The sequence below is a fragment of the Tursiops truncatus genome, chromosome 3, assembly GCF_011762595.2.
Source record: "Tursiops truncatus isolate mTurTru1 chromosome 3, mTurTru1.mat.Y, whole genome shotgun sequence".
In the NCBI taxonomy this organism is placed as follows: Eukaryota; Metazoa; Chordata; class Mammalia; order Artiodactyla; family Delphinidae; genus Tursiops; species Tursiops truncatus.
The window spans coordinates 93,841,677-93,864,687 of record NC_047036.1 but is presented as its reverse complement, the minus strand read 5'-3'; the positions used below and the strand labels follow the sequence as shown (position 1 = coordinate 93,864,687).

Sequence of the window (23,011 nt, the reverse complement as noted above, 5' to 3'; positions counted from 1 at the left end):
TGAGTTTTACTTATTTTGTCTGTCTTATTTTTCATTCTTCTTTCCCCTTTCAGTTATAAACATAAATATACCTTTTAAAAATCTCAATTTACTTTCCTTTTTAAATTTTATTATGATAAAACTTACCGTGAGATCTAGCCTCTATATCTGGTATACAATACAGTATTGTTGTCTACAGACACAAGTTGTACAGCACATCTCTAGAGCTTATTCATCTTGCTTAACTGAAACTTTATGCCTATTGATTAATAAGCGCCCATTTCTCCCTGCTCCTCAGCCCCTGGTAACCACCATTCCAGTCTTTGATTTTATGAATTTGGCTACTTTAGATACCTCACGAAAGTGGAATCACGCAGTCAGCATTTGTTTTTCTATGTCTCACTTATTTCACTTAGCATGTCCTCAAAGTCCAACATCCTGTTGTATTTGCAGGATTTATTCTTTTTCTTATACACAGTATTATAAATGTAGAAAGTTCTTGAACAGCAGAGAAATCCTTTATTGTCAATAAATCATTTTTACTGAGGAAAAATAAAGGTTCTGAAATAATATTTTAACATTGTTTTCTATTTCATAATTCTTTCAGGCGTAGATGTGCCAGAGATCAATGAGGAACAGAGCAAAGTTTATAACAATGCTTTGATAAATTGGCACCATCCAGAAAAGGATAAAGCTGATAGCTATGTCCTCGAATACCGGAAGATTAATAGAGATGAAGAAATGTTGTCTTGGAATGAGATAGAAGTGTGTGGCACAAGTAAAGTCATTTCCGATCTTGAAAGTAATTGTAACTATGCTTTCAGAGTAAGAGCCTACAAGGGTTCAATCTGCAGTCCTTGCAGCAGGGAATTGATTCTTCATACTCCTCCAGCTCCAGGTATTGGGAATAGTGGGAATAAGAAAAGCATAGAGTTGGAAAAGACTGTGATAAAAAATAAACCAGTTAATGTGTCCATGCAGACCTACATTAAAACCACCTCTCATCTGTAAAATACTCTAGAAAAGTAGATTCCATACCCAGCTAGGATTTAGAAATAGACTGAATACTTGAATTTCACCATCTAGGCTGAGAACAGGATTAGATTTCTGACTGACATCAGATACAGAAAAACCATGACATTTGAGTGAGCAGGGCTATTAATTTGGGATTAAAATAGCATAAATGCTACCTTACAAGTATTAAATAGTATAATTCTGTATTTTTGATCAGTTTATAGAAATCTCTATTAACATAGGATCTAGGCAGATATTTTAAAAATTTATTGGTACAACAACGTGAAGAATAATTTTAATTTACCTAATTCTGACTTGTCTGGCTTTTCTAACTCAGTGATTACGAGCACATGGGGATGGAAGGCAGGTATTAGAACCACATGGATAGCTTTTTCCTACACTAAAAGCTCCTCCTGCCCAGCAATCTTCCCTCCCCTTTCCAAGTTAATAACCACTGATACTACTTAAACAACACCTGTAAATTTTTATAGAATGAGAATGACTTACAGGTTAAGTTGATGTTCACTACAGTGTCTCCGTGGATAAGGGACATTTAGAACCAAAGTTGTGCTCATCCTGGTGAGCAGGAAATCATTCTGCCCGGTTGGTCACGGCCTCAGAGATTCCTTTATTTGGCTTTTAGACCTCATTGCTCCTGCCCATTGTTAGTGGCTTATGTACCTATATTTTGTGCACTCTGCCCATCCTTCCCTTTTTGTCCAGAGTGTACTATTCACTCTGTTTTTCATGTACATTGTGGCTAATTAAAAAGAAATACAAATAAATAGGGTTGCCTCAAATTATTTTTCTTGAATTTTAATAAAATCCAAAAGAGAGGTTTAGGATCCATTTGCAAGTATTAAGTAAATATTTTACTGTTTATGCAGTTTCCGCTTTCTTTTCTAGTCTCTGACTGAAATTGGAAGAAAAAGGAAACCTGAAAGTAGCTACTGTTTTCAGTGACAAAGTGAAGGGGGATGGAGGAAAGGAAACATTAAAAACTGTGTTTCTTTTCTCCAAGAGAAACCACATGAATAGGGTGACCATTTGAATTTATTTTGCAAACTGGGAGACTTTTGAGATTGAGAGACAGTGTGAATTGCCATGCCAGGGCAATAGGCATTACCAGGAAGACTGGTCAAATCACATATGGAGAATAGTTTTAGCTTGTTAGCAGACAGTTTTTTTACAATTGTGGTATTGTATAGTTAAAATTTGCCATTTTAACCATTTTTACAGATCAGTGGCATTAAGTACATTCAACAGTGTTGTGCAACCGTCACCACTCACAATCTCTGGAACTTTTTCATTTTTCCAAACTGACACTCTGTGCCCATTAAACAGTAACTCCCCATCCACCCTTCCCCCAGAGCTTGGCAACCTTTATTCTACCTCTGCCTCTATGAATTTGCCTATTCTAAGTACCTCATGTGAATGGATTCACATAATCCTTTTGTGACTGGCTTATTTCAAGGTTCATGCATGTTGTAGCATGTATCAGAATTTCCTTGCTTTTTTAGGCTGAATAGTATTCCATTGTATGTATATACCACATTTTCTTTATCTATTCATCTATTGATGGGCGTTTGGAATGTTTCCACTTTTGGGGCTAGCAGCCACCAAATGTTAGGCTTAATGGGTTTAAGTTGATAGAAGAGTAGTGTTATTGAAACAGGAGGGAAGGGGCAGGGCACAACCTTTAAAAGAAAGATGTAGCCATAGTACATGAAGAAAACTAGTGAGAACCAACTAGGTCCAAGATGGCGGAAGATTCGACTTCCAGTAGACCTTGAGCCTCATACCCTCATTGTAATACATTAGCATGTTAATGACACATCTGCTAGCACCATGACAGTTTTGAGGCCAACCATAAAAGGTCAAGAAGTGGGTGGTAACACACCACTGTAAAGCAATTATACTCCAATAAAGATGTTAAAAAAAAAAAAAAAGTGAGTGGTAGCCCAATTCCTGGCTATCCCCACCCCTTCCCCAAAATAATTGGAATAATCCTCCTACTCATTAGCTTATGAAATTATCCAGCCCATAATAACTAACCACGCCGTATTTCGAGGCCTCTTGCTTCTTGTCTTCCAAGATGGCCCACGCTCTGTCTGTGGAATGTGTTTCTCCCAAGGCTTCTTGCCCTCCAAGATGGACCACACTCTGTCTGTGGAGTGTGTTTCTCTCTAAATAAATCCACTTCTTGAATCTGGAATTCTCCAAATTCTTCGCGATGAAGAAAGAACGTTAAATTCACCGGCAACATTATCTCCATTCTGTAGTTGAGGAAATCAAAGTTTAGGTTAAACTCTAGTTAAATGCTTGAGCCAGGCATCAAACCCAGGTCTCTCTGAACCCAAAGCCTGTGCTTTATTTTTTAACACTGTACACTGTTTCTCATGTCTGCCATCTTGATGGATAAGGAAAAGACCTTATTAAAATTGCTAATAGTTTCCATATTTATAAAATTTGGAATAAAATTTTAATAAAACACACAGATATTTTTGAAAATGTACAGCCGCTTATTTTAGGGATAAAAGGACAGATTCAAGAGTGTAAAATACTTAGGATAGATTTGCTATATCTATTCCAAGGAACTGCATTCATAAATTTCTCATGCATTTAAAATGTTTCTTCTGCTTTGAAATTTCTGAAGATTTTCAGGTACAGAGAATTTACTGGAAATTATTTCTAAGTTGGGGTTTTGTTTTGTCATAGTTTGTGTAGGGTAGAATGAGGTATTCCTCTTCCTATATCTTTTTAGTAATTTCTATTTGAAAAACCTGTTAAATTTAACCATAGATTGTAGAAATGCTAACAATTTGCAGACTAATTTTCTGCTCTGTTTACAGTTTTCAGTTTCCTTTTTGATGAAAAATGCGGCTACAATAATGAACACCTCTTGCTGAACTTGAAGAGAGACCATGTAGAGAGCAGAGCTGGATTTAATCTTCTGCTTGCTGCAGAGCGGATCCAAGTGGGTTACTACACAAGCTTAGACTACATCATTGGAGATGTTGGAATTACAAAAGGGAAGCACTTTTGGGCCTTCCGTGTAGAACCATATTCATACCTGGTAAAAGTGGGAGTTGCTTCCAGTGATAAACTACAAGAATGGCTCCGGACTCCCCGGGATACAGTTAGTCCAAGGTAGATTCTTCTACTGATAATTCTTTAGTTCTTTAGGAAGTAAACATCCTGGTTTAGCAAGGTGAGACTGAAAACAGACTTGGATTTACTTGTTGCATTTAGAGTATTTAGTATTTAGAGTATACATTTCTTAGACTCAGGTGTTTTGGCTGTGCTTATGTAGCTAGCTGGCTAAGAAAAGGAGTCAGGTTGTGTTGTATTCACACAGTGAATAATGAGATTCGGCAGTTAATTTCTCATGCTGTGAGGAAGTAAGTCTGTTTTGGGTACACCTCTTGATTATGGTATAGCTTCGCAATTTAGAATTTGCAAAGTCTTTCAATCAGGTACCTTAATGATGTGATAAAATTGCATAAATAGTGAAATGCCTTTAAATGCCATATTTCACAATTGATATTAAGTTGTTCTTTTGTTAAAGGATACAATTCTTTAAACTGTCCCGTAAGTACTTACAAAATTGGGTCATGGTAAACGTGTTTCCATGGCAGAGAATTCCAGTTTCTTGAGTTTGACTACTTAATGGAGACTGTACAGTTTATTTTTGTTAGATGGTATAGTGTGCACTAGTCCAGTCAAGTAATTTTTGACCATTTATGTCTACAGAAATCCCAGATTAACAATCTGAGTAATAGGAAAAACTTTTTGCACCAAGATGAGAAATTGAAATAACAGCGAAAATTGAAATAGGGAAATAGTCCCTTAAACATAGTGGCATGTCTACTTGGTAGATGATTATTAATAATGCTAAAAAAGTTTACAACATGAGAAATATTAGAAGTGAAAAGACCCGATTAAAGTTGTTGATGTAGTATTATCACAAATATATAAGAAGCAGTCTATGCATAGGGAAAAAATGGAAGGAACTTTGTATCAAAATTTTCTTCAAGGTGTTACTGTTTTATAATCAAGGGGGGAAAAAACCCTTCATAATACTTGCTTGCATCATAGATCCATGCAGAGCTCCCAACCAGTAGATATAGTTCTTAGCAGGAGAATGAAACATGGTTTTTTCTCCTGCATTATTTTGCAGTGCCCATTTATTTTACTTAGTCTGATAATTCCTTGGATTAGGGGGCCTGTCTTGGTTTTTAATTGTTTTATATATGATTTTTGTGCTAGGAATATTTAATCTTTGTCAAGTCCCTTCAGTTCCCTTCCCCCTGTTTTATTTTTGATAGGCCAAAATTATTATTTTTAGGTTCTCAGATAATATAGGTAAAAATGGATGCTACTTAATGACAGAATTTGGGGCTGAGTTTGTGGTGTCATTCTAAGTGGCAATGTGTAGTCCTTATGTTTTTAATTGATTATGGTTTACCAGAAAGGTTTTGATGTACAATTGATTTTAATTTTAACTCAATATATATTATCTTGTGAAAATGTCTTGAAGCTACTTGAAAGCCTATGCTGATACAGATAAGATTCTGCTTTGTCTGTCTGTGTTGCATTTTAGATACGAGCAAGACAGTGGGCATGACAGCGGAAGTGAGGATACCTGTTTTGATTCTTCACAACCCTTTACGTTAGTTACTATAGGCATGAAGAAATTTTTTATTCCCAAGTCACCTACTTCTAATGAACCTGAAAACCGAGTTCTCCCCATGCCAACAAGTATAGGGGTTTTCCTCGACTATGATAAAGGCAAAGTGGGTTTCTATGATATGGATCACATGAAATGCCTTTATGAGCGCCAAGTGGACTGTTCGCATACTATGTACCCAGCATTTGCATTAATGGGCAGTGGAGGAATTCAGCTTGAAGAACCCATCACAGCAAAATATCTAGAATACCAAGAGACCATGTAGTTTAAGCATCTGATGTGACTTAGGATAAAAAATGTGAGCAAAATAATGCCTTGGTGTTAACCTTTGTAACTCATTACATATCATCTAAGTATCCTGTCGCCACACTTGTTTTTTGTGTATGTTTCTTCTTAAAACCGAAAGCCTAAACAGCCTTCCTGCCTTTCACAAACTCCGGGAAAAAGGTACTTTTTCATAGTTAACACTGAAATGGTTAACTGGATTATCTTTTTATGCACGGAAAATCTAATTTATTTATGTCAGCTTGTGTTGCTGATACTTACATTCCTGTTTCGGGGTTGGGGGAAGGGATACAAAAGTATTTATTGTGCTTCTTTTGTGTTTGGTTTTTCATTTTTGTATCATGTTTATGTCCTAAGAGAAGATATTTTTTAAATGCCTTCTGGATAGAAATTAGTACTAAGCCTTGTGTTGTGCATTCATTTTTAATGGGAAAACAAAGGTATAGATAGGTTAAAAAAAGGCCATAGAAACGGTAGTATATTTAAATGAAAAATTATGTATTTAATATTCAGAATATATTGCCTGGAAAATGAATACTACTGTTTTGTTTTTTGAAGACCACAAACTGTATTCTTAAGGACATTTTTAAGAGTTCTCTTAGCTGTAATGCCCATACTTGCATGTGTAGGAAACATGGTTTCTTGCAGGAAACACAAAATTCTTGGCTAATACACGAAGCTTTTTTTTTTTTTTTTTTTTTTTTTTTTTTTGCGGTACGCGGGCCTCTAACTGCTGTGGCCTCTCCCGTTGCGGAGCACAGGCTCCGGACGCGCAGGCTCAGCAGCCATGGCTCACCGGCCCAGCCGCTCCGCGGCATGTGAGATCCTCCCGGACCGGGGCACGAACCCGTGTCCCCTGCATAGGCAGGCGGACTCTCAACCACTGCGCCACCAGGGAAGCCCCATGATACACGAAGCTTTTCACTTCATATGATTTTTTGGGAAGTTTTTTTTCTTCAATTTTTTTTTAGTTCCTCTATGAAAATATTTGAGCTTATATCAAATAATTATTTTTCATAAATATTAGTGAAGATACACTGATAATTGTCATATACTTTTGCTTTCTTTTTGTGTCTTGTAATTTTCATTCTTTGGCACAAATATTATATATCAGATTGTTCTGGTTTATGTTCGCATGTTTGAAAAGTTCTTGATACATTTTTAGTGTCATTAAACATATTATAAAATGTGAAGTAACTATCTGGTCAGTTGTATGGCATTTTCTATGACTCATTGGTAGTAAGCATTTGTCATATAAGCAAGTAAAAATACAAATTTAATTGTTTAGGAATAATAATTAAAATCATAATGACTGTGTGTACCCTTTGTTAAAGTTAAAAGTTCTTTGAATTTGAAGAATCTCATTTTATCTAAATTTTATCTTCATTTTTGGAAGATTCTTTCTTGGGTGGTTTTATTTAAACTGGTTAGTTTTTTTTTTTAAGTTAGAGTATTCAGAAACTAGACTGTTAGGCATTTAGCATTAATCATCTTGAAATTCTTTTGACATATTTTAATTGACTAAACAAAACTCTTAGATCTGTTTTTTTTTTTTCTTTCTGGTTATATATATATATAAATGGAAATCTGCTATTCAGGTTGGTAGCACTAAATTAGCTTTCTTTTCCCTGACTGAGGTAGGAAATATCATGGAGAATTTCAGTGTTTAGTAAGCTTTGTTCCTTTCCCACCTATGAATAGCACTTTATGACATAGGGTGAACTAAACAAATATGCAGTGTTAACGTAGATCATTGTGCAATAAAGCTGCTAAAGTCACATGTGTGGTAAACTTTGATAGTGTCAAGCCTGTGAAGCACATATTATGTAGACATTTTAAATATAAAGCTTTAATGGGAATAGGAAAGCCACTTAAAACATGGTATAGTTGCATATAAATTGTTCTCTTGGACTTCTTTCATTTTTAATAAAAGCTTAAAGTAAGTTAAGTATAATTATAGAAATCTACATTCCAGGAATTCTCTGTGTTTATGTGGAAAATAAGAACAGTTTATGAAAAGATGTTTGACTGAATATATTAACTTAGAGCTGAAGTTCTATATAAAATTATTTTGGGCATTTACTAGCTTTAATTCTTGTGGAGATGATCATTAGAGAAGCGTAACATGAAACTAATTTACAGTTGACCCTTGCATAATGCAGGGGTTAGGGGTGTCCACCCTGCCTGCGGTTGAAAGTCCGAGTATAACTTTATGGTTGGCCCTCTGCATCCTCGGTTCTACATCTGAGGATCCAACCAACCGGGGGTTGTGTAGTACTGTAGAACATGTTTACTGAAAATAAATCCATGTATAAGTGGACCTATGCAGTTTAAACCTGTGTTGTAGAAGGATCAACTGTCTAAACTGATCCGTTTGTCTAATATTTCTTTTCTGATCCATAATAGGTCAGATTTTGGTTTAGATGAGTGGCCCTTTAGTTCACATTCATACTCTTGGGTTATGGGGCTCTGGTAGTTAAGTTTGAATTGCAGTGAATTGTTACAAATGCTTGATGGGTCTTAATTTTAAAATAAATAAGAGTTGACTCATGCATATCCCTGTGATACTGTATAATAACTTAATTCTCATATTCACAATTGCTTTCTTGAAAGTAGTAGGACTTAGAGCTACCTTTGGGGGATTGAACACCATCTGAGCCTGTTAAATCTTTGGACTAGTCCCCGTTATCTGATAGACCCTGACAGTGTATCCCATGTGGGAATATAATCAATTATTGGATTGCTACAGAAAACAATGGAGAACTAGTGTTATAGGCGGGAATATTCTTAAGAAATTTTGTTCTACCAAACATTTGCATTCATTTTAAATGAGTTTTACCTGCTTATGGGAATTACATCCCATAAGAGTTGGAGATTGTCTTGGGACTCTTTTGCTTTAAAAATTAAACTTGAAGGAATTTTTTTTTTTAAGTTTGATTTGAAACCACGTCATTTCACACGAAGTCTTTAACTCCTGCTGTTATTAGACTCCATGCTGTACACTGGGTAAAAGGTGAACAAGACAGCCTAGTTAGGCTCCTACTTATAGGAGCTTAATTTCTAGGAAAGAGAGATGATAAAAATGGAAGGGACTAAGAGAGTGCTTGAGGTGGGAGCTAATACTAGATTTGGTGGTCAGGGAAGCCCCTCTGAGGTAGGTGATAGGAGTTTGACACTTGATCTCTAAGGAGCCAGTATACAAAAGGGCTAAATGAAGAACACGTTAGGTATAGTGAACATGAAGTGCAAAAAGGCTTTGAGATAATGAATTGGTCAGAGTTCTGGCTGGTAATAGAATTACCCTAGCTGGTTCAATTGAAAAGAAGTTAAGAGTTGCTTAGAGATATGGGCAGCCTGAAAGGAAGAAACAAGCAGTGGTGAGAGGCTGGATAGACTAGCCACAGCCTAAAGCCATTACCGCCTCTAGAGCAAGGGGGTCAAGGGGAAATAGTGTTACTAGATCTCAGGGAGAGTGAGAACAGGAAGGAAGGGTTGCCATGGGATGCAGCGGTTGCCAAAGATGTGGTGCCCAAGACAGGGAGGGAGTCAGAAAGAAAGATCCTCCACCTGATCTGCTGGGGCTGCCTGTTGACCAAACCCAACTGGCAGCCAGCCAGCAAGCGCTCTCTAGAGATGCACACAGCAGGGATCATCTTCCTGGGGGCAGAGATGGGAAGGCAGGGATCTGGTGGTGGTTGTGCGGGTGACGTAAGGGAGAATAACTGGCACAACTGGGGAGGAGTTTGGTGTATTTGAGGGAAAAGAAGGGAGGCTATGGGCCATTGTGCTGGCTGGCTGCTTAAATGAGGGTATTTATAATGTTCTGAAATGCTAAAACACATAAAAATGAAAGGAATCATTTTGATTCCTAAAGGGGTTAGAAAGCTAATGCACTTTTTCCTTTTAGCTTTTTTTTTTTTTTTTTTTTTTTAGTATTTCTCTTCCCCATTGGGCATTCTATGCTGCGATCATTCATCTTTGAGACTAATGGAGTTGCTTCTTTTCTGAGTTTGCCATCTCTTGTCGGAAATATCTTTGGATAGAGAAGAATAAGTGTTATGGTTAAGAAAAAAGTGCCCTTAAAGTTCTGGCTAGACTGATGCCTGCATGTAGAAGTAAGTTTGTAACATACTGTCAAAATAAAATTGAAATGTGCCATAAGTGAATTATATAGTCTGACTGCCTGTGGATAATAAAAAATACTTTTTTTCCCTAGATTCCTTTGTTTATCTTATCTGAACGCAGTGGTTTGTTAGTTTTTCAAATGCCATACTGCATGCTTTTAGAAGACCTAAGAAAATTCCTTGGTTTTGTTTATGTTGGAATGTGGTTCAGATGAGTTTGAATCTATGCTCACTGGCCAGATTATATGACTGCTTCTGAAGATCTGGTTTCTTTTTTTCTAAGTCTTGGTCTCCTTAAAAGACCTTAAGTCTTTTAAGCACAGAGCTAACGTCCTTTGGAATAGTACACCTGTCATGTGTTATTAAGACTATGGGAGCAACACTGATTTTCTAACTTTCTTTCCTTGGTAGAGTGGTGAGTACTGTTAGCTGCTGTAAAAGTATTTTATCTCTTCTAAGCAATATCTATATAGTATATCTATATATCTCCAAAATAATAAATGCAGGGTTTATAAAGTCAAATAACGGTAAAAGATGCATACCAAAAAAACAGAGGCCTACCAATCCCCCACCTCTACCCCTTCCAGTACCCTAGAGTCAGTGACATTAACTCTTACTTGTTTTTTCTGCATTTATAGTAATGTTCATTTTCTCCTAATAATTTTAGACATTACTTACCAACATCTTATAATGGATTTTAACTCTCTAGGTAAATATTGCTCAATATTTAGCTAAGTAGATCTGTTATGTCTACCTTTCTTGTACAACTTTTTTTTTCCCTTGGAGTTAATAAGTGCCTATTTTGTTTACATAATTTTCTTTGGCTCTCTAGCTAAGTTGTCCTACATCTTCCAAAAGCTCTATAAAATGCCTCTAATGTGGCATTTTCACAGATCAAACATATTTCTATGTTTTTATTTTTCCTGGGGAACCTCTCCTAGAGCTCTTTGTCATCCTGTTCCAATATGGACTAGTTGGTTCCTCAGCTTGTTACTAGCTGGTTCCTCAGCTTCCCTTTGCCCTTATGCCAGGAATAACCCATCCTTCTCTTCTGAGTTGAACCTCATTTCCTGGATCCTATGTTTTACTTTGACTTGGTTTATGCCCTAGTTTTAGTGAGCATATTCTGCAGTAAGTATCTTGAGAAAAGGTTTGGAGAAGGTAGAATTTTTGGAAATCTTGCATTCTAAAATTTCTTTATTCTAACCTCCCACTTAACCGTTTGAAATCATTTTCCTATTTTTCAAGGCATTGTTCTGTTGTGTCCTAGCACCCAGTCTTGCTATTAAAGTCTGATGCCATTTTGATTATTGGTTTTTTTGTTTCTGACCTGTTTTTCCTCTTTGGAAGCTTTTAGCTTCTGTTTTTCTCTCTGTTGTTTTGAAAATTTGTAATGTTTCTTAGTGTGTGTTATTTTCCCCTGTTCCATGTTTTGGAAATTTGGTTATTTCCTTCAGTTCTGGGAAGCATTCTTGTATTATTTCTTTGGTGATTTCTTTCCCTTAACTTCATATCACTACCTTTTTGCAACTGTCTTACTAGTGACTATTAGACTACTTCATATTCTTATTCTTTTTGATAGCATCCTGTTCATGTTTCACTGATGCGGTATTTTTTTTTTACTACTCTTAGACTTTAAATTATTTTTCTGAAAATTTTTTTCCTCCCTTTGTTACTTTATTCCTTTGAGTTTTCCACTCTTTTTTCCTGACTTCCCTGTTAGAGCATTTTCTCAATTGTTTGCATGTTTTGGGCTATTTCTATTAAAGATTGAAGCACTAAAGGCTGATTATTGACTATTGGACTTCACTACCACTTAATCAAGTGATGAGGTGGCTTTTGTTAGATTCCAGCCCCCAGATCCCCCAAATCACTCTGCAGGTCTTTCTTCTGGGGATATTCATTTTTCTCCAAAGAAGAGTTCTTCAATCTTCTGTCGGAATAGTGGTCCTTAGGAACTGAGGACTTACTGTCCCTGAATAAGGAACTCTTGCAGTTTTCTTCAGAGACTTTCTCTTCTGTCTTCTTTTGAAGTGATTGGTGGTGGTAGTGGTAGAGGCTCAGGTGGAGAGGAGAAAGGTGGAAGGGAGGGTCATCATCTGATAATATAGGGTGGAGCTGGGAAACTGAAAGGGTGGGGTTTAACTGTTCCTTATATATACTAATTTTCCAACAGTCCCTGTTGGCTCGACTTTCAGAATACTCAGAATCCAACTTCTCCCACCTCCACCATTACCAACATTCTAACCTGATCATTATAATATTTTCCTAACAGGTCTTCTTTCTTTAGCCATGAATTAGTTGGATAGCTAAGTTCTACTACTAGTAAACCCTGAAACCTCTGGATTTAACCAAAGTTTATTTCTTGTTCTCACAAAATCTATTGTAGATCAGTAAAGCTCTCCTCCACTGATGATACAGGGATCAGGATCCCTATATTCTGTGACACCACCTTCCGAGCTCACGGTTTCTAAAGTTACTACAGCAGGAAAAGAGCATGGAGGAGTCCCAGCAGATAATAATGCCTCAGCACATGCTTTCCATTCATGTTTTATTGGCTAGAACTAATTGCATGGTGCTAACTAATAGGCATGGGTGTGTTATCTTCTGAGTGCTCAGGAAGAAGACAACCAGATATGAGTGAGGGCTAACAATGTTATACCTCAAGCCCTCACACCGTTACTTTTTCTCCATTAAAAAATCAGAATAAGCCTTTTGAAAAAAAGTGAAACATTTCATACTACTCCTGCTGTTCCAGGTATCTACACGTTCTTCCCTACCTTTGTCTTTTTTTAGATGTCACTTTCTCAATGAGAACCAGGTACCATCCTATTTAAATTGTGCCCACCCCCCCAATACTTTTCATTCCCTGCTTTGTTTTCCAAAGCACTTTTAAATTTAACTTTTGCCTGCATCCTCTAATGCAGCTTCACGAGGGCAGGATTTTTACCCAGTTTTTATCACTGCTGGATCCCAGCACCTTGAGTCTCCCTTGGTTTTCAGCCCAGTGACTCATCTCTGCCTTTGTGGTACATGGTCCCTGCAATTCCTGAGCCCATCTGGGGTCTGTGTGAGTTAATCAGCCTGCTTCTCATGGGCTTCTCCCTCTGCAAACATTTAGATTTGACCTTCCTTTGCTAAGGCATTTGCCATTCCTCCATCTGTTCTCTTTTCATTATAGTTTGCAGTTATAATGTCTCCTAGGTGCACTGTAGTTGAGTTTGCTTTTCAGTTTCTTGTTCATTTTGGGGGTGATTTTCAAGAGGAGGAGGTGGATAGGACTTTGCCATCTTGAAACTAGATAAAGTATTATTTTGGGAATGGTGAATCCATATACTTAGAATCTTTTTCAGATCTTCATTTTATAATGCTCTAGAAAATAACTCCTTGACTCATTTTTTTTAAGTTTTTTAAAAAAATTTTATTTATTTTTGGCTGCGTTTGTTCTTCATTGCTGCGTGTGGGCTTTCTCTAGTTGCAGCGAGCGGGGGCTACTCTTTGTTGCAGTGCGCGGACTTCTTGCAGTGGCTTCTCTTGTTGCAGAGCATGGGCTCTAGGGCACGTGGGCTTCAGTAGTTGTGGCTTGCGGGCTCTAGAGCGCTGGCTCAGTAGTTGTAGCACAGGGGCTTAGTTGCTCTGCAACACGTGGGATCTTCCCGGACCAGGGCTCGAACCCGTGTCCCCTGCATTGGCAGGTGGATTCTTAACCACTGTGCCACGAGAGAAGTCCCTCCTTGACTCTTAAGGTTTTATTTGTTTATTTTAAATGATGGCGCTATAGCATAGTGTATAGATGTACTTTGTTTGGTAGAAGATATTTTTTGGAAAATCAATGGTAAATTGAACTTGTATTTGGTGAGTAGATTCAGTATTTTACAAAATCTGAGTGTTTTAAGGTGCTGTATGACACCTTAAGTTTTCCCATTTGGATTCTTTGTACCCTAGATGGTCCCTCCATTTTTTAAACAAAGCACATCTGACTAAGTGGAAATATTTGTATTCCAGAAGTTATTTTCCTGGTAAAATTTCTTGGGTTACCAGTTCTGCCCATATCTTTGACATGTAAGCATTTGAATTCCTTCTTGGAGCGTCCCTAATATGCCTTAAAAATGTTGAGTGACAGGGAGCTCTAAAAACATTTAAAAAATGTTGTAAAGGTTCGTACATTGTGGTACATGTCTAAAGGGTGATCTAACTGTAGTTTATAGGCTTGGGGGAAAGGAGGGGACTCCATGAGCAAATAAGCAAAATTAGATATTTGATGTGTTTTTGACTGCAGGAATTCTCACAGCATTTACTGCCTATATGGCTCAGTCTCAGAATTTTGTGGATCACATGGACCGAGCAGTAGTGTTTAGTATGAAGTTTTGGTTTGGATTTATATCTGAGGTTTGTCATTTAACAATTGTGTGAGCTTAGACAAGTTCATAACCTGTGAGCTTCATCTTATCTGTAAAATAGTTCTAGCACTGTGTACTTAGGTAAATAAGATAATGTATACAAAATAGTTAGCACAGTGTCTTGTATATAGTAAGTACTCACTATATGGTGACTTCACATATACATTCTGCTTTTAAATAGCATTTCTGAAAATAGTATTTAACCTCATAAGATATCGTTTACAAATGATGGGAATATATTTGAATACAAAATTGTACTAGGGGACTCAGAGTTTTCAACTGATGTTATTTGCTTTTAATGTCCAAAACCAAACTGCAGAGGTACAGTAGTCCCCTTTTGTCCCCCTTTATCCACATGGGATATGTTCCAAGACCCTCTGGGGATACCTGAAGCTGCAAACAGTACTGAGCCCTATATATACTATGTTTTTTTCCTATACATACATACCTATGATAAAGTTTAATTTATAAATTAGGCACGGTAGGAGATTAACAACAACAATAATAAAATAAAACATTTGTAACACTATCCTGTAATAAAAGTTACCTGAAAGTGGTCTCCCAAGATATCTTATATTTACCTGTACTCATCCTTCTTGTGATGTTGTGAGATGTTAAAGTGCCTACATGATGAGATGAAGTGACGTGAGTGACACAGGTGTTGTGAATATCATTAGGCTACTATTGATCTTCTGACCATAGGACAGAAGGAGGATCACCTGCTTTGGGTGATCCTGGATCATCAAGCCATGATCATATCATGGTTGATTTTGGGTGTCAGGAGTGGACAATGTCAATGGTTGAGGGTCCTGGGCAGGATGCAGCAGGACAGCGTGAGATATCATGTTACTCAGAGCGGTGCGTAATTTAAAACTCATGAATTGTTTATCTCTGGAATTTTCCATTTAATAATTTTTGGACTCTGGTTGACTGTGGGTAACTGAAACCAGGAACTGTAACTGTGGATAAGGGGGAAACTATTGTATATGAGTAATTAACTTGAGGTAGAATTCAGCCAGTCAGATAATTCAGTTTTCTCTGAGGTCACGATAATATGGTCCAGGTGTGTTTCTTTGCTGTTACATAAAAATGAGCAAGAGAACATAAAACACAAAGGAAAAGGACATGTAGTCTGTGTCACTTCCTCAGGGACTCATAAACTCAGTTCACTGTGTATCTCTCAGTGATGATCTTGTTAATTAAAAAGCAGCAGGTACTGTGGGGCAGTGCTTCTCCAGTGTTAACGTGCACATGGATCACCTGGGGATCTAGTTAAAATGCAGATTTTTATTCAGGAGGGCTGAGAAGGAGCTTAAGACTCTGCATTGCTAATTAGCTCCAGGTGAAGCTAACAGTGCTCACCCATAGATCACAGTGTGAGTAGCCGGGCTGTAGAGAGCAGGACGGTTCCTCTGTGCGTGTATGGCTGGGGAGCCGGGAGAGGAGGTATGACAGCATAAAGTTTGCAGTGAAAACTTAGCAGTCTCAGCTCAGCTGGAATGGGAACTGTCGTCTGAGGTTGGCCTCATGAGATTGACAGGTAAGGCCAAAATTATCTTTTAAAAAAGCTTTGAATCAGCTCGGGCAGTTGGGTAAACATTCAATTGAAATTTCCAAGATACTGGGTCATACAGTATAATAGAGTGAGTTTGGACGTCCCAAATTAAGTGTAGGGGTTATAGAACACATCTATTTAAAACAAACCAGCCAATCTCAACATATATCTGCCAGAATGTGTCTTATATAGAATTTGCTTGATCCTAACCCTTGGTCCTTGGTAATACTAGAATGAGGTAATTGCAAAATGTAGCCACGATTAGCTAAAAGATTCGTTAGAATTTATTTATTATCATTTGTTGACTGCTGTATTATAGGAACTTATGCATATTGCTTTATGTAGATCTTATTTTAATTCTCATAACATTCACAAGCGTGTATCATTTAGCCTATTTTACAGGTGAGGAAACTTAGAGATTAAATAACCTCCCTAGCATCTCAAAGCTAATTGGTGGCAGAGGGGGATTTGAATTCAAAACTTATCCCCAAATCTAACTATTGAAACAGTATCCAACTTTCCTATTAAATCCATTTAAATACTGAGGAATGTTTGCAAGTAAAATGATGACAATAATTGAAAAAATAGGTTCTATCATTAACTCTTAGAAAACAAGTTTTAAATGTCTGCATAGAATTTAATTGTTGGATCATTAGATTTTCTAGTCTCTTGTACATAATGCTTCGAAGAATATCCTTGGTACATGGGTTTGAAAGTGGCCACTCCAGGAGGAATGTACTTGTATATATTTTGTTTCCTCAACTGTAAATGGGAAAAATACCTATCTTGTAAACAAAACAAATCTGGAATTTGAACGCCTTTCTGCTTTGGGGCAGGGCATGGACCCTTCCATTTCAGGATCACTTCTCACCTTTGTAACTTGCCCTGCCTCTGAAAGCCTTTGAGTTTTTCAGTGCTCACATAGTTTTGAAGAGATGTATTGTCAGTTGGGAAGATGAGAAGTTCTCTATCTTTTCAGTATCTTTAGTAGACTCAGCTTTTATGTATTTTCGAGAGAAACCATACCCGTGAAGTTTGTAATGCAGATGGTTTAGCAAGGAATCTGGTGGTAAGAAATCTTTTTCATAGGCAATTTTCAGATTTATATAATCAATTCTAAAGTGGATGGAGTTATTAGATTACAGTTAAGGAAAATCTCGTCATCTACAAAGTTTAGATTTATTCTCGGTAGCACCTTGCTTTGCCATTATTAGATATGTGTGTACCTTAGTGACAGTGCCCAAATCTGTCTTTATTATTTGCTTAGTCTACAGTACCCTTTGCCTTTTCCCTTTACCCTAAAATGTAAGTTGCTTCAGAAAAGATTTTAATTTAATCTGTGAATAATCTCAGTTGAGTTCTTTGAGATCATTTCCCTAACTCCTCCAAGGACTTTTTTGTTTCATCAGTTTTAATTCAACCAACGGCACAACCACTTCTCTCCAGTTTTCCAACCTGTCCACAGTTCATTTGTATGTAGTTAGTAAAATTACTTTATACTTTAAAAGGTTATTTGTGAAACTAGAAAGGTTTCCAGTCTATATTAACTTCCTTCTCTTTATATGTTGGCATTCCACTGATGTATAGTTTAATTTAGGGGCAACTGAAGTTAAAAAAAGTATTTGATTTAAACAAAATAATCACATCGAAGATAGTCCAAAATATTTTGATGAGGGAGGTAAATGAAATAAAGGGCTAGTATTTGAATCATTTGCATCAGTTCCTAATTTATCTAGGAATGTAATTGACTCACCTGGACTTAAATTATGGCTTTTAATATTCTTGGATTATGTTGGCCCATGAATTTGACATTTTTTTGCCCAGATGATCATTTTTCTAACGATATTTCCAAGTCTTTCCAACCTAGATTCCCCGTGAATAGGGACATGAAACAGCCTTTGGCAGTTGGATGACTTTAGGTTTGGATCTAGACATCTGAGGGAATCTACGCTTGTATTAATAGAAGAGATGGGTGCAGTATGACAAAGAAACGCAGACTGAAGGATTAGGTTCTTACTGTAAAAAGACAACTGAAGTTAGGCTACTTATCCTGGTCTCCTGTACTAAGAGACTAGATTGCAAATGAGTTAAATTTGAAGAGATCAGATCTCTTAGAAACAGTTAAGTCTTTAGAGGAAAAATAGAGACTCCAGATCATTGCATTTTTCTCCTACTGACATTCTGGGAGAGGATCTTGAGTCATTTTGGACCATCTGAATTTGCTTTTGGTGTTTTAGGATTTTCCAATTCCAGCCTATTAATTGATTAACACTAGGAACATAGTGGAGCCCTGGGGATTATCCTAATCCCTTAGGTGCTCACATCTTTGCACTTGACTTCAGTCATGGTTCCACAGTTTATTTTCTCCAGCCTGTACCTGTCCTCTGTGTCCCAAATCCATTTATATAACCGCCTACTTGCCATGGACACTGGATGTCTCAAGAGTTTCTCAAAACTAAGCTGCAGTTTCCCAGGGCTCTTGACCCTTGCTCTCCCCAACTAGGCAATTCATTTTAAAAGGAGAGCTATTAATTTTTTTAAAAAAAGATAGAATAGTGGGTTAGAGAGATAATTTAGATAGAGGGTCCTTTTGGTATCCTCAACTGCTCATCAAAGTGCACCAGAAAATCATGTCAGCAATTCACCATCCCACTTCTGAAAGCCTAATAAATCATAAAGAATAATGGCTTCTGTGGTAAATTCTCCCCACCTCCCTGCCTCCTGTCAGTGTTGCTGACTCAGTTGGTCTCCTGGACTTTGGCAACAATGTCCTCATTTGGCATGCTTTCTGGACCCACTGCCTAGGGATTGTGGTGAGATGTAAAGAACTCTGGAATGAGGTAGACAAGTTCAATTCGCAGATCCACTACTTTTTAGGGAGTAACCTCCACAAAGTGTCATAACCCCTCAAACTACCGTTTCCTCACCTGTAAGATGAAAAAATACCTATTTTGTAGTTTGTGAGGATTAGATGAAGTAATGTATGCCTGGTGTATAAACAATATTAATTCCCTCCTACTTTCACGAACAGGGAGCAAATGTCACAAAGTCCCAGTTTCTCTAGAAGCCCCTGGGTTTCTCTATAATTCTCTCACACAGTGGAATATACTCGTTGGCTCCCTTCAATAACATGAGATTCTCGTTTGATCTTGGTAGATTGAGGAAGTAAGATTTTTTTCTTCTGTTTTCCATTTTGTTGTTGTTGTTCTCCTTTAGTCAAATGTCCTATCAATAGAGTATGTTCAAAGAAAAATGAATTTTTTTCATTGTAATTTAACACTTTTATTTTTCTAGCTAGACCAATATCTTGAATTAGATGATAAAAAGTTGTCTTTACATTGTTGTTTTGCTTCTATTTACAATTATCTTGGAATTACCTTTTGAGGTGAGTTTCCGCTGTAGCTTCCTTGGCATAGTGTCTGGCATATAATAGGTGCTCAGCAAATTCTAGACCCCATCAGCCTGTGGTACAACTGTCATCATGTCAACAATAATATCTAGGGACTTCCCTGGTGGTCCAGTGGTTAAGACTCCTCACTTCCACTGCAGGGGATACGGGCTTGATCCCTGGTTGGGGAACCAAGAACCTGTGTGCCATGTGGCATGGCCAAAAAAAAAAAAAAATACCATCCAAATTATAATGACAACCTGTAGACTGACAGTATCAGACATATACTCAAGATCAGGTTTGCTTCTGTATTTCACTGTCAGTGAGCAAAAGACTAGAATAGACACTTCACAAAAGAGGAAATCCAACAATGCATGTTTGGAGACATGCAAAACAAGATCACACTGAGATATCACTAACACATCAGATTAGCAAACATTTTAAAGTCTGACAGTAACAAGTACTTGCAAAATTGTGTATTACTAGGAACTCATACGTGGCTGGTGAGATGGTAGATAGGTACAACCATTTTTGGACAGTAGTTTTATTATGTCATAAATTTGAAGATTTGCATATCTAATGCTCTAGCAATTCTACTCATAGGTCTATGTACTAGAGATTTCATTCTCATGTCCATCTGGATACATGTACGAGAAAGCTCATAGTCCCAAACTGGAAACGACCCAGATGTCCATCAACAACAGAATGAAGAAATAAATTATGAAACATTTGTATATGGGTTACTATAGAGAGCAATGAAAGATAACTACAACTAACATATAACAAAGTGAGTGAATATCACAATGTTGTGCAGAAGAAATACAGTGCTATATGTCTGCATGATATTTGTATCAAGTTCAAAAACAGACACAAATTTGCTAGAACAGAAGCTCCATGAGGGGAAGGATCTTATTTCAAATGCCTAGAACAGAGACTCTGGCCCAAGTGACCTTAACCATATTGGTCAGGTATGTATATGTGGATATCAAAAAAGATAAACCCTTAACATAAAAGTCAGGGGAAGGTTACCTCTAGGGATGCGGGCAGAAGTTATGACTGGGAAGGAACTAATCGGAAGGTGTCTCCGGAAGTGCTGGTGATTTCTAGACTTAGGTGGTGATTATAGGAGTGTTCACTTTCTTATTTAAACTATACATTTGTTTGTTCTTGTTTTTTACTGAAGTATAGTTGATTTACAATGCTATGCCAATCTCTTCTCTACAGCAAAGTGACTCAGTTATACACATATGTGCGTTCTTTTTTTATATTCTTTTCCATTATGGTTTATCATAGGATATTGAATATAGTTCCCTGTGCTATACAGTAGGACCTTGTTGTTTACCCATCTTAAGTGTAATAGTTTGCATCTACTAACCCCAGCCTCCCAGCCCATCCCTCTCCCTCCCCCCACCCCCCCTTGGCAACCACAGGTCTGTTCTCTATGTCTGTGAGTCTGCTTCTGTTTTGTAGATATGCTCATTTGTGTCATATTTTAGATTCCACAGATAAGTGATATCATATGGGATTTGTCTTTCTCTTTCTGACTTCCTTCACTTAGTATGATCATCTCTAGTGGCACATACATTTGTTTTATGTGCTTTCTTATATGTGATGTTTCACAATGAAATAGCTAATGCAACAGCCTTCCAATTTACTTGGTTTCATTTTTACATGCTTATTTTGGAGCATAGTTGAGAGGAAGGGGCATACGGGGACTTGGGGAAGATCCCACGGCGACTATTCTCCCTGGGACTGTATGTTAACGTTGTGAGGTCAGATTGACACTGGTAACCATACAGCTTTTCATTGTCTGCACCAGAACATCTTTGTAGATGCTTAGGCACTGCAGACCTGGGTTCGATTCCTGCTTTACCACCTACTGGCTGTGTAATGTGGGAAACCCATAGCGAGGCAGGTTCCTCAGCTGTGAAGTGTGCGTGATAGGAGCCACCTCATAAGGTTGCAGTAACTAACTGAGGATTAAGATAAACCGTGTAAGCCATTTTCACTGTGGGGGCCACTGCTAGTCCATGGGGTGCTTTTGTGTGAATTAGAAGAGGCACCCTCCTCCTCACAGACACTGCCTTGGGGGGTACACAGCTTGGTGAGCAGATGACACCATTGTGTCAGTTATAAAAAGAGGCAGTGCTGAGCGTGGGCCCCTGAGCTGAGTACTGCTGTGCAGTAAATAAACTGCAGAACTCTCTGCATCCGCTTTGGCGTTTTGCAAAGGGTAAATGTTTAGTGTAACTGCCGTGATATAGATGCAAATTGCTATCCACTCCAAACATGAGCTGTGTACAAGCAATCAGCTGAATTACCATGGTGGAAACAGAGCCTCAATTCTTCCTGTTGGAGAAGTTTTTTACACCACCTGGAGGAATCGTTTTCTGTCAATTCTATTATGATGTTTTAAAATACAACTTCACTGGAAAGAACAATGTTTGGGGATTCTCCAGACCATTGGCTCTGGTCTCAGAGCTGGATCTGGAAGCTCTGAAGAGTAACTGATTTTCAGTTTCCTCAATGACACAATGGGAGTTGAACTGAAACTGTGGTCCATGTACCTGCTAGGTGGAAGCCAGGGGTGCTTTGGGGTTAGCAGAACAAGTTATGGTGAGGGCGGGGGCAGTGCTGAATGGGTAAGACCGGGAGTCATTCACACGGAAAATCACACGTTCTAACTGTTCAGGTAAAAATCAGAATTCAGTGACCACTCTTGGGAGTTTTTTTTTTTGTGGTACGCGGGCCTCTCACTGTTGTGGCCTCTCCCGTTGCGGAGCACAGGCTCCGGATGCGCAGGCTCAGCGGCCATGGCTCACGGGCCCAGCTGTTCCGCGGCATGTGGGATCTTCCCGGACCGGGGCACGAACCCGTGTCCCCTGCATTGGCAGGCGGACTCTCAACCACTGCGCCACCAGGGAAGCCCAGTGTCTGTGTTTTAATCTCTGATAGATATTGGGTGTGCCCATAAGATTTTGATGGAACAGGCTCTTTTACTTAAACAAAAATCAAATGCCATTTAACAATGGCTAAAAACCCACTGAAATTGTGTCCCTGAGGTGATTTAGAATGCAGCTTCTGCCAAACCTCCCTTTCTCTCTGGTGCCCACACAAGGTCAGAGTGTAAGGCTGGAACCAGGAGAAATTCTGGAGATACAGGCTCTTTGGTGATGCTCAGTTGTGTGTGGTCTATCTTCCAAGCTCCCAGCTCCCTTGTTATCCATCACTGAAAACTCCAGAAGATGTGACAGCCAAGGATCTCCAATTGATGTGAGACATCTGTGGTGTCATTTCCCAGGCACTCCTCCCATGATTTAACTTTCCTTTTGTAACCCCTCCTCCACGCTCCACGCTCCCCACCCCCCGGCCTTACTCCTGTGCCACTGAAGAGCTTTCATAGTGGCTGTCTGTACTTCTTTTCTTCCCACCAATTCTTGAACATATCCCATTCTGGTTTCCGTCCCCTCCATTCAGGGATGGATGCAGGTTTTGTGGACCTGAAGCTTATACAATTTTCTGGGTGGGGAAGCCTCTGTAAGAGTATCAAATTATCAAATTATGAATACAAAACTA

The 23,011-nt window shown here is 38.1% G+C and overlaps 1 protein-coding gene across 4 annotated transcripts in view; it reads left to right on the top strand.

Moving 5' to 3' along the window:
* TRIM36 (tripartite motif containing 36) overlaps positions 1–23,011 on the top strand; it is a 321,254-nt gene that overhangs the window by 37,060 nt on the left and 261,183 nt on the right. For 2 of the 4 annotated variants that reach the window (XM_019940845.3, XM_073802411.1), the window contains 3 exons: positions 587–877; positions 3,846–4,143; positions 5,597–7,285. In XM_019940845.3, coding sequence (XP_019796404.2) covers positions 587–877; positions 3,846–4,143; positions 5,597–5,948 — 941 coding nt within the window. In that variant the 3' untranslated portion in view covers positions 5,949–7,285. Of the gene's footprint in view, positions 1–586; positions 878–3,845; positions 4,144–5,596; positions 7,286–9,901; positions 10,190–23,011 lie in introns of those variants that run through there. The other 2 variants (XM_073802413.1, XM_073802412.1) reach the window with 2 other exon arrangements.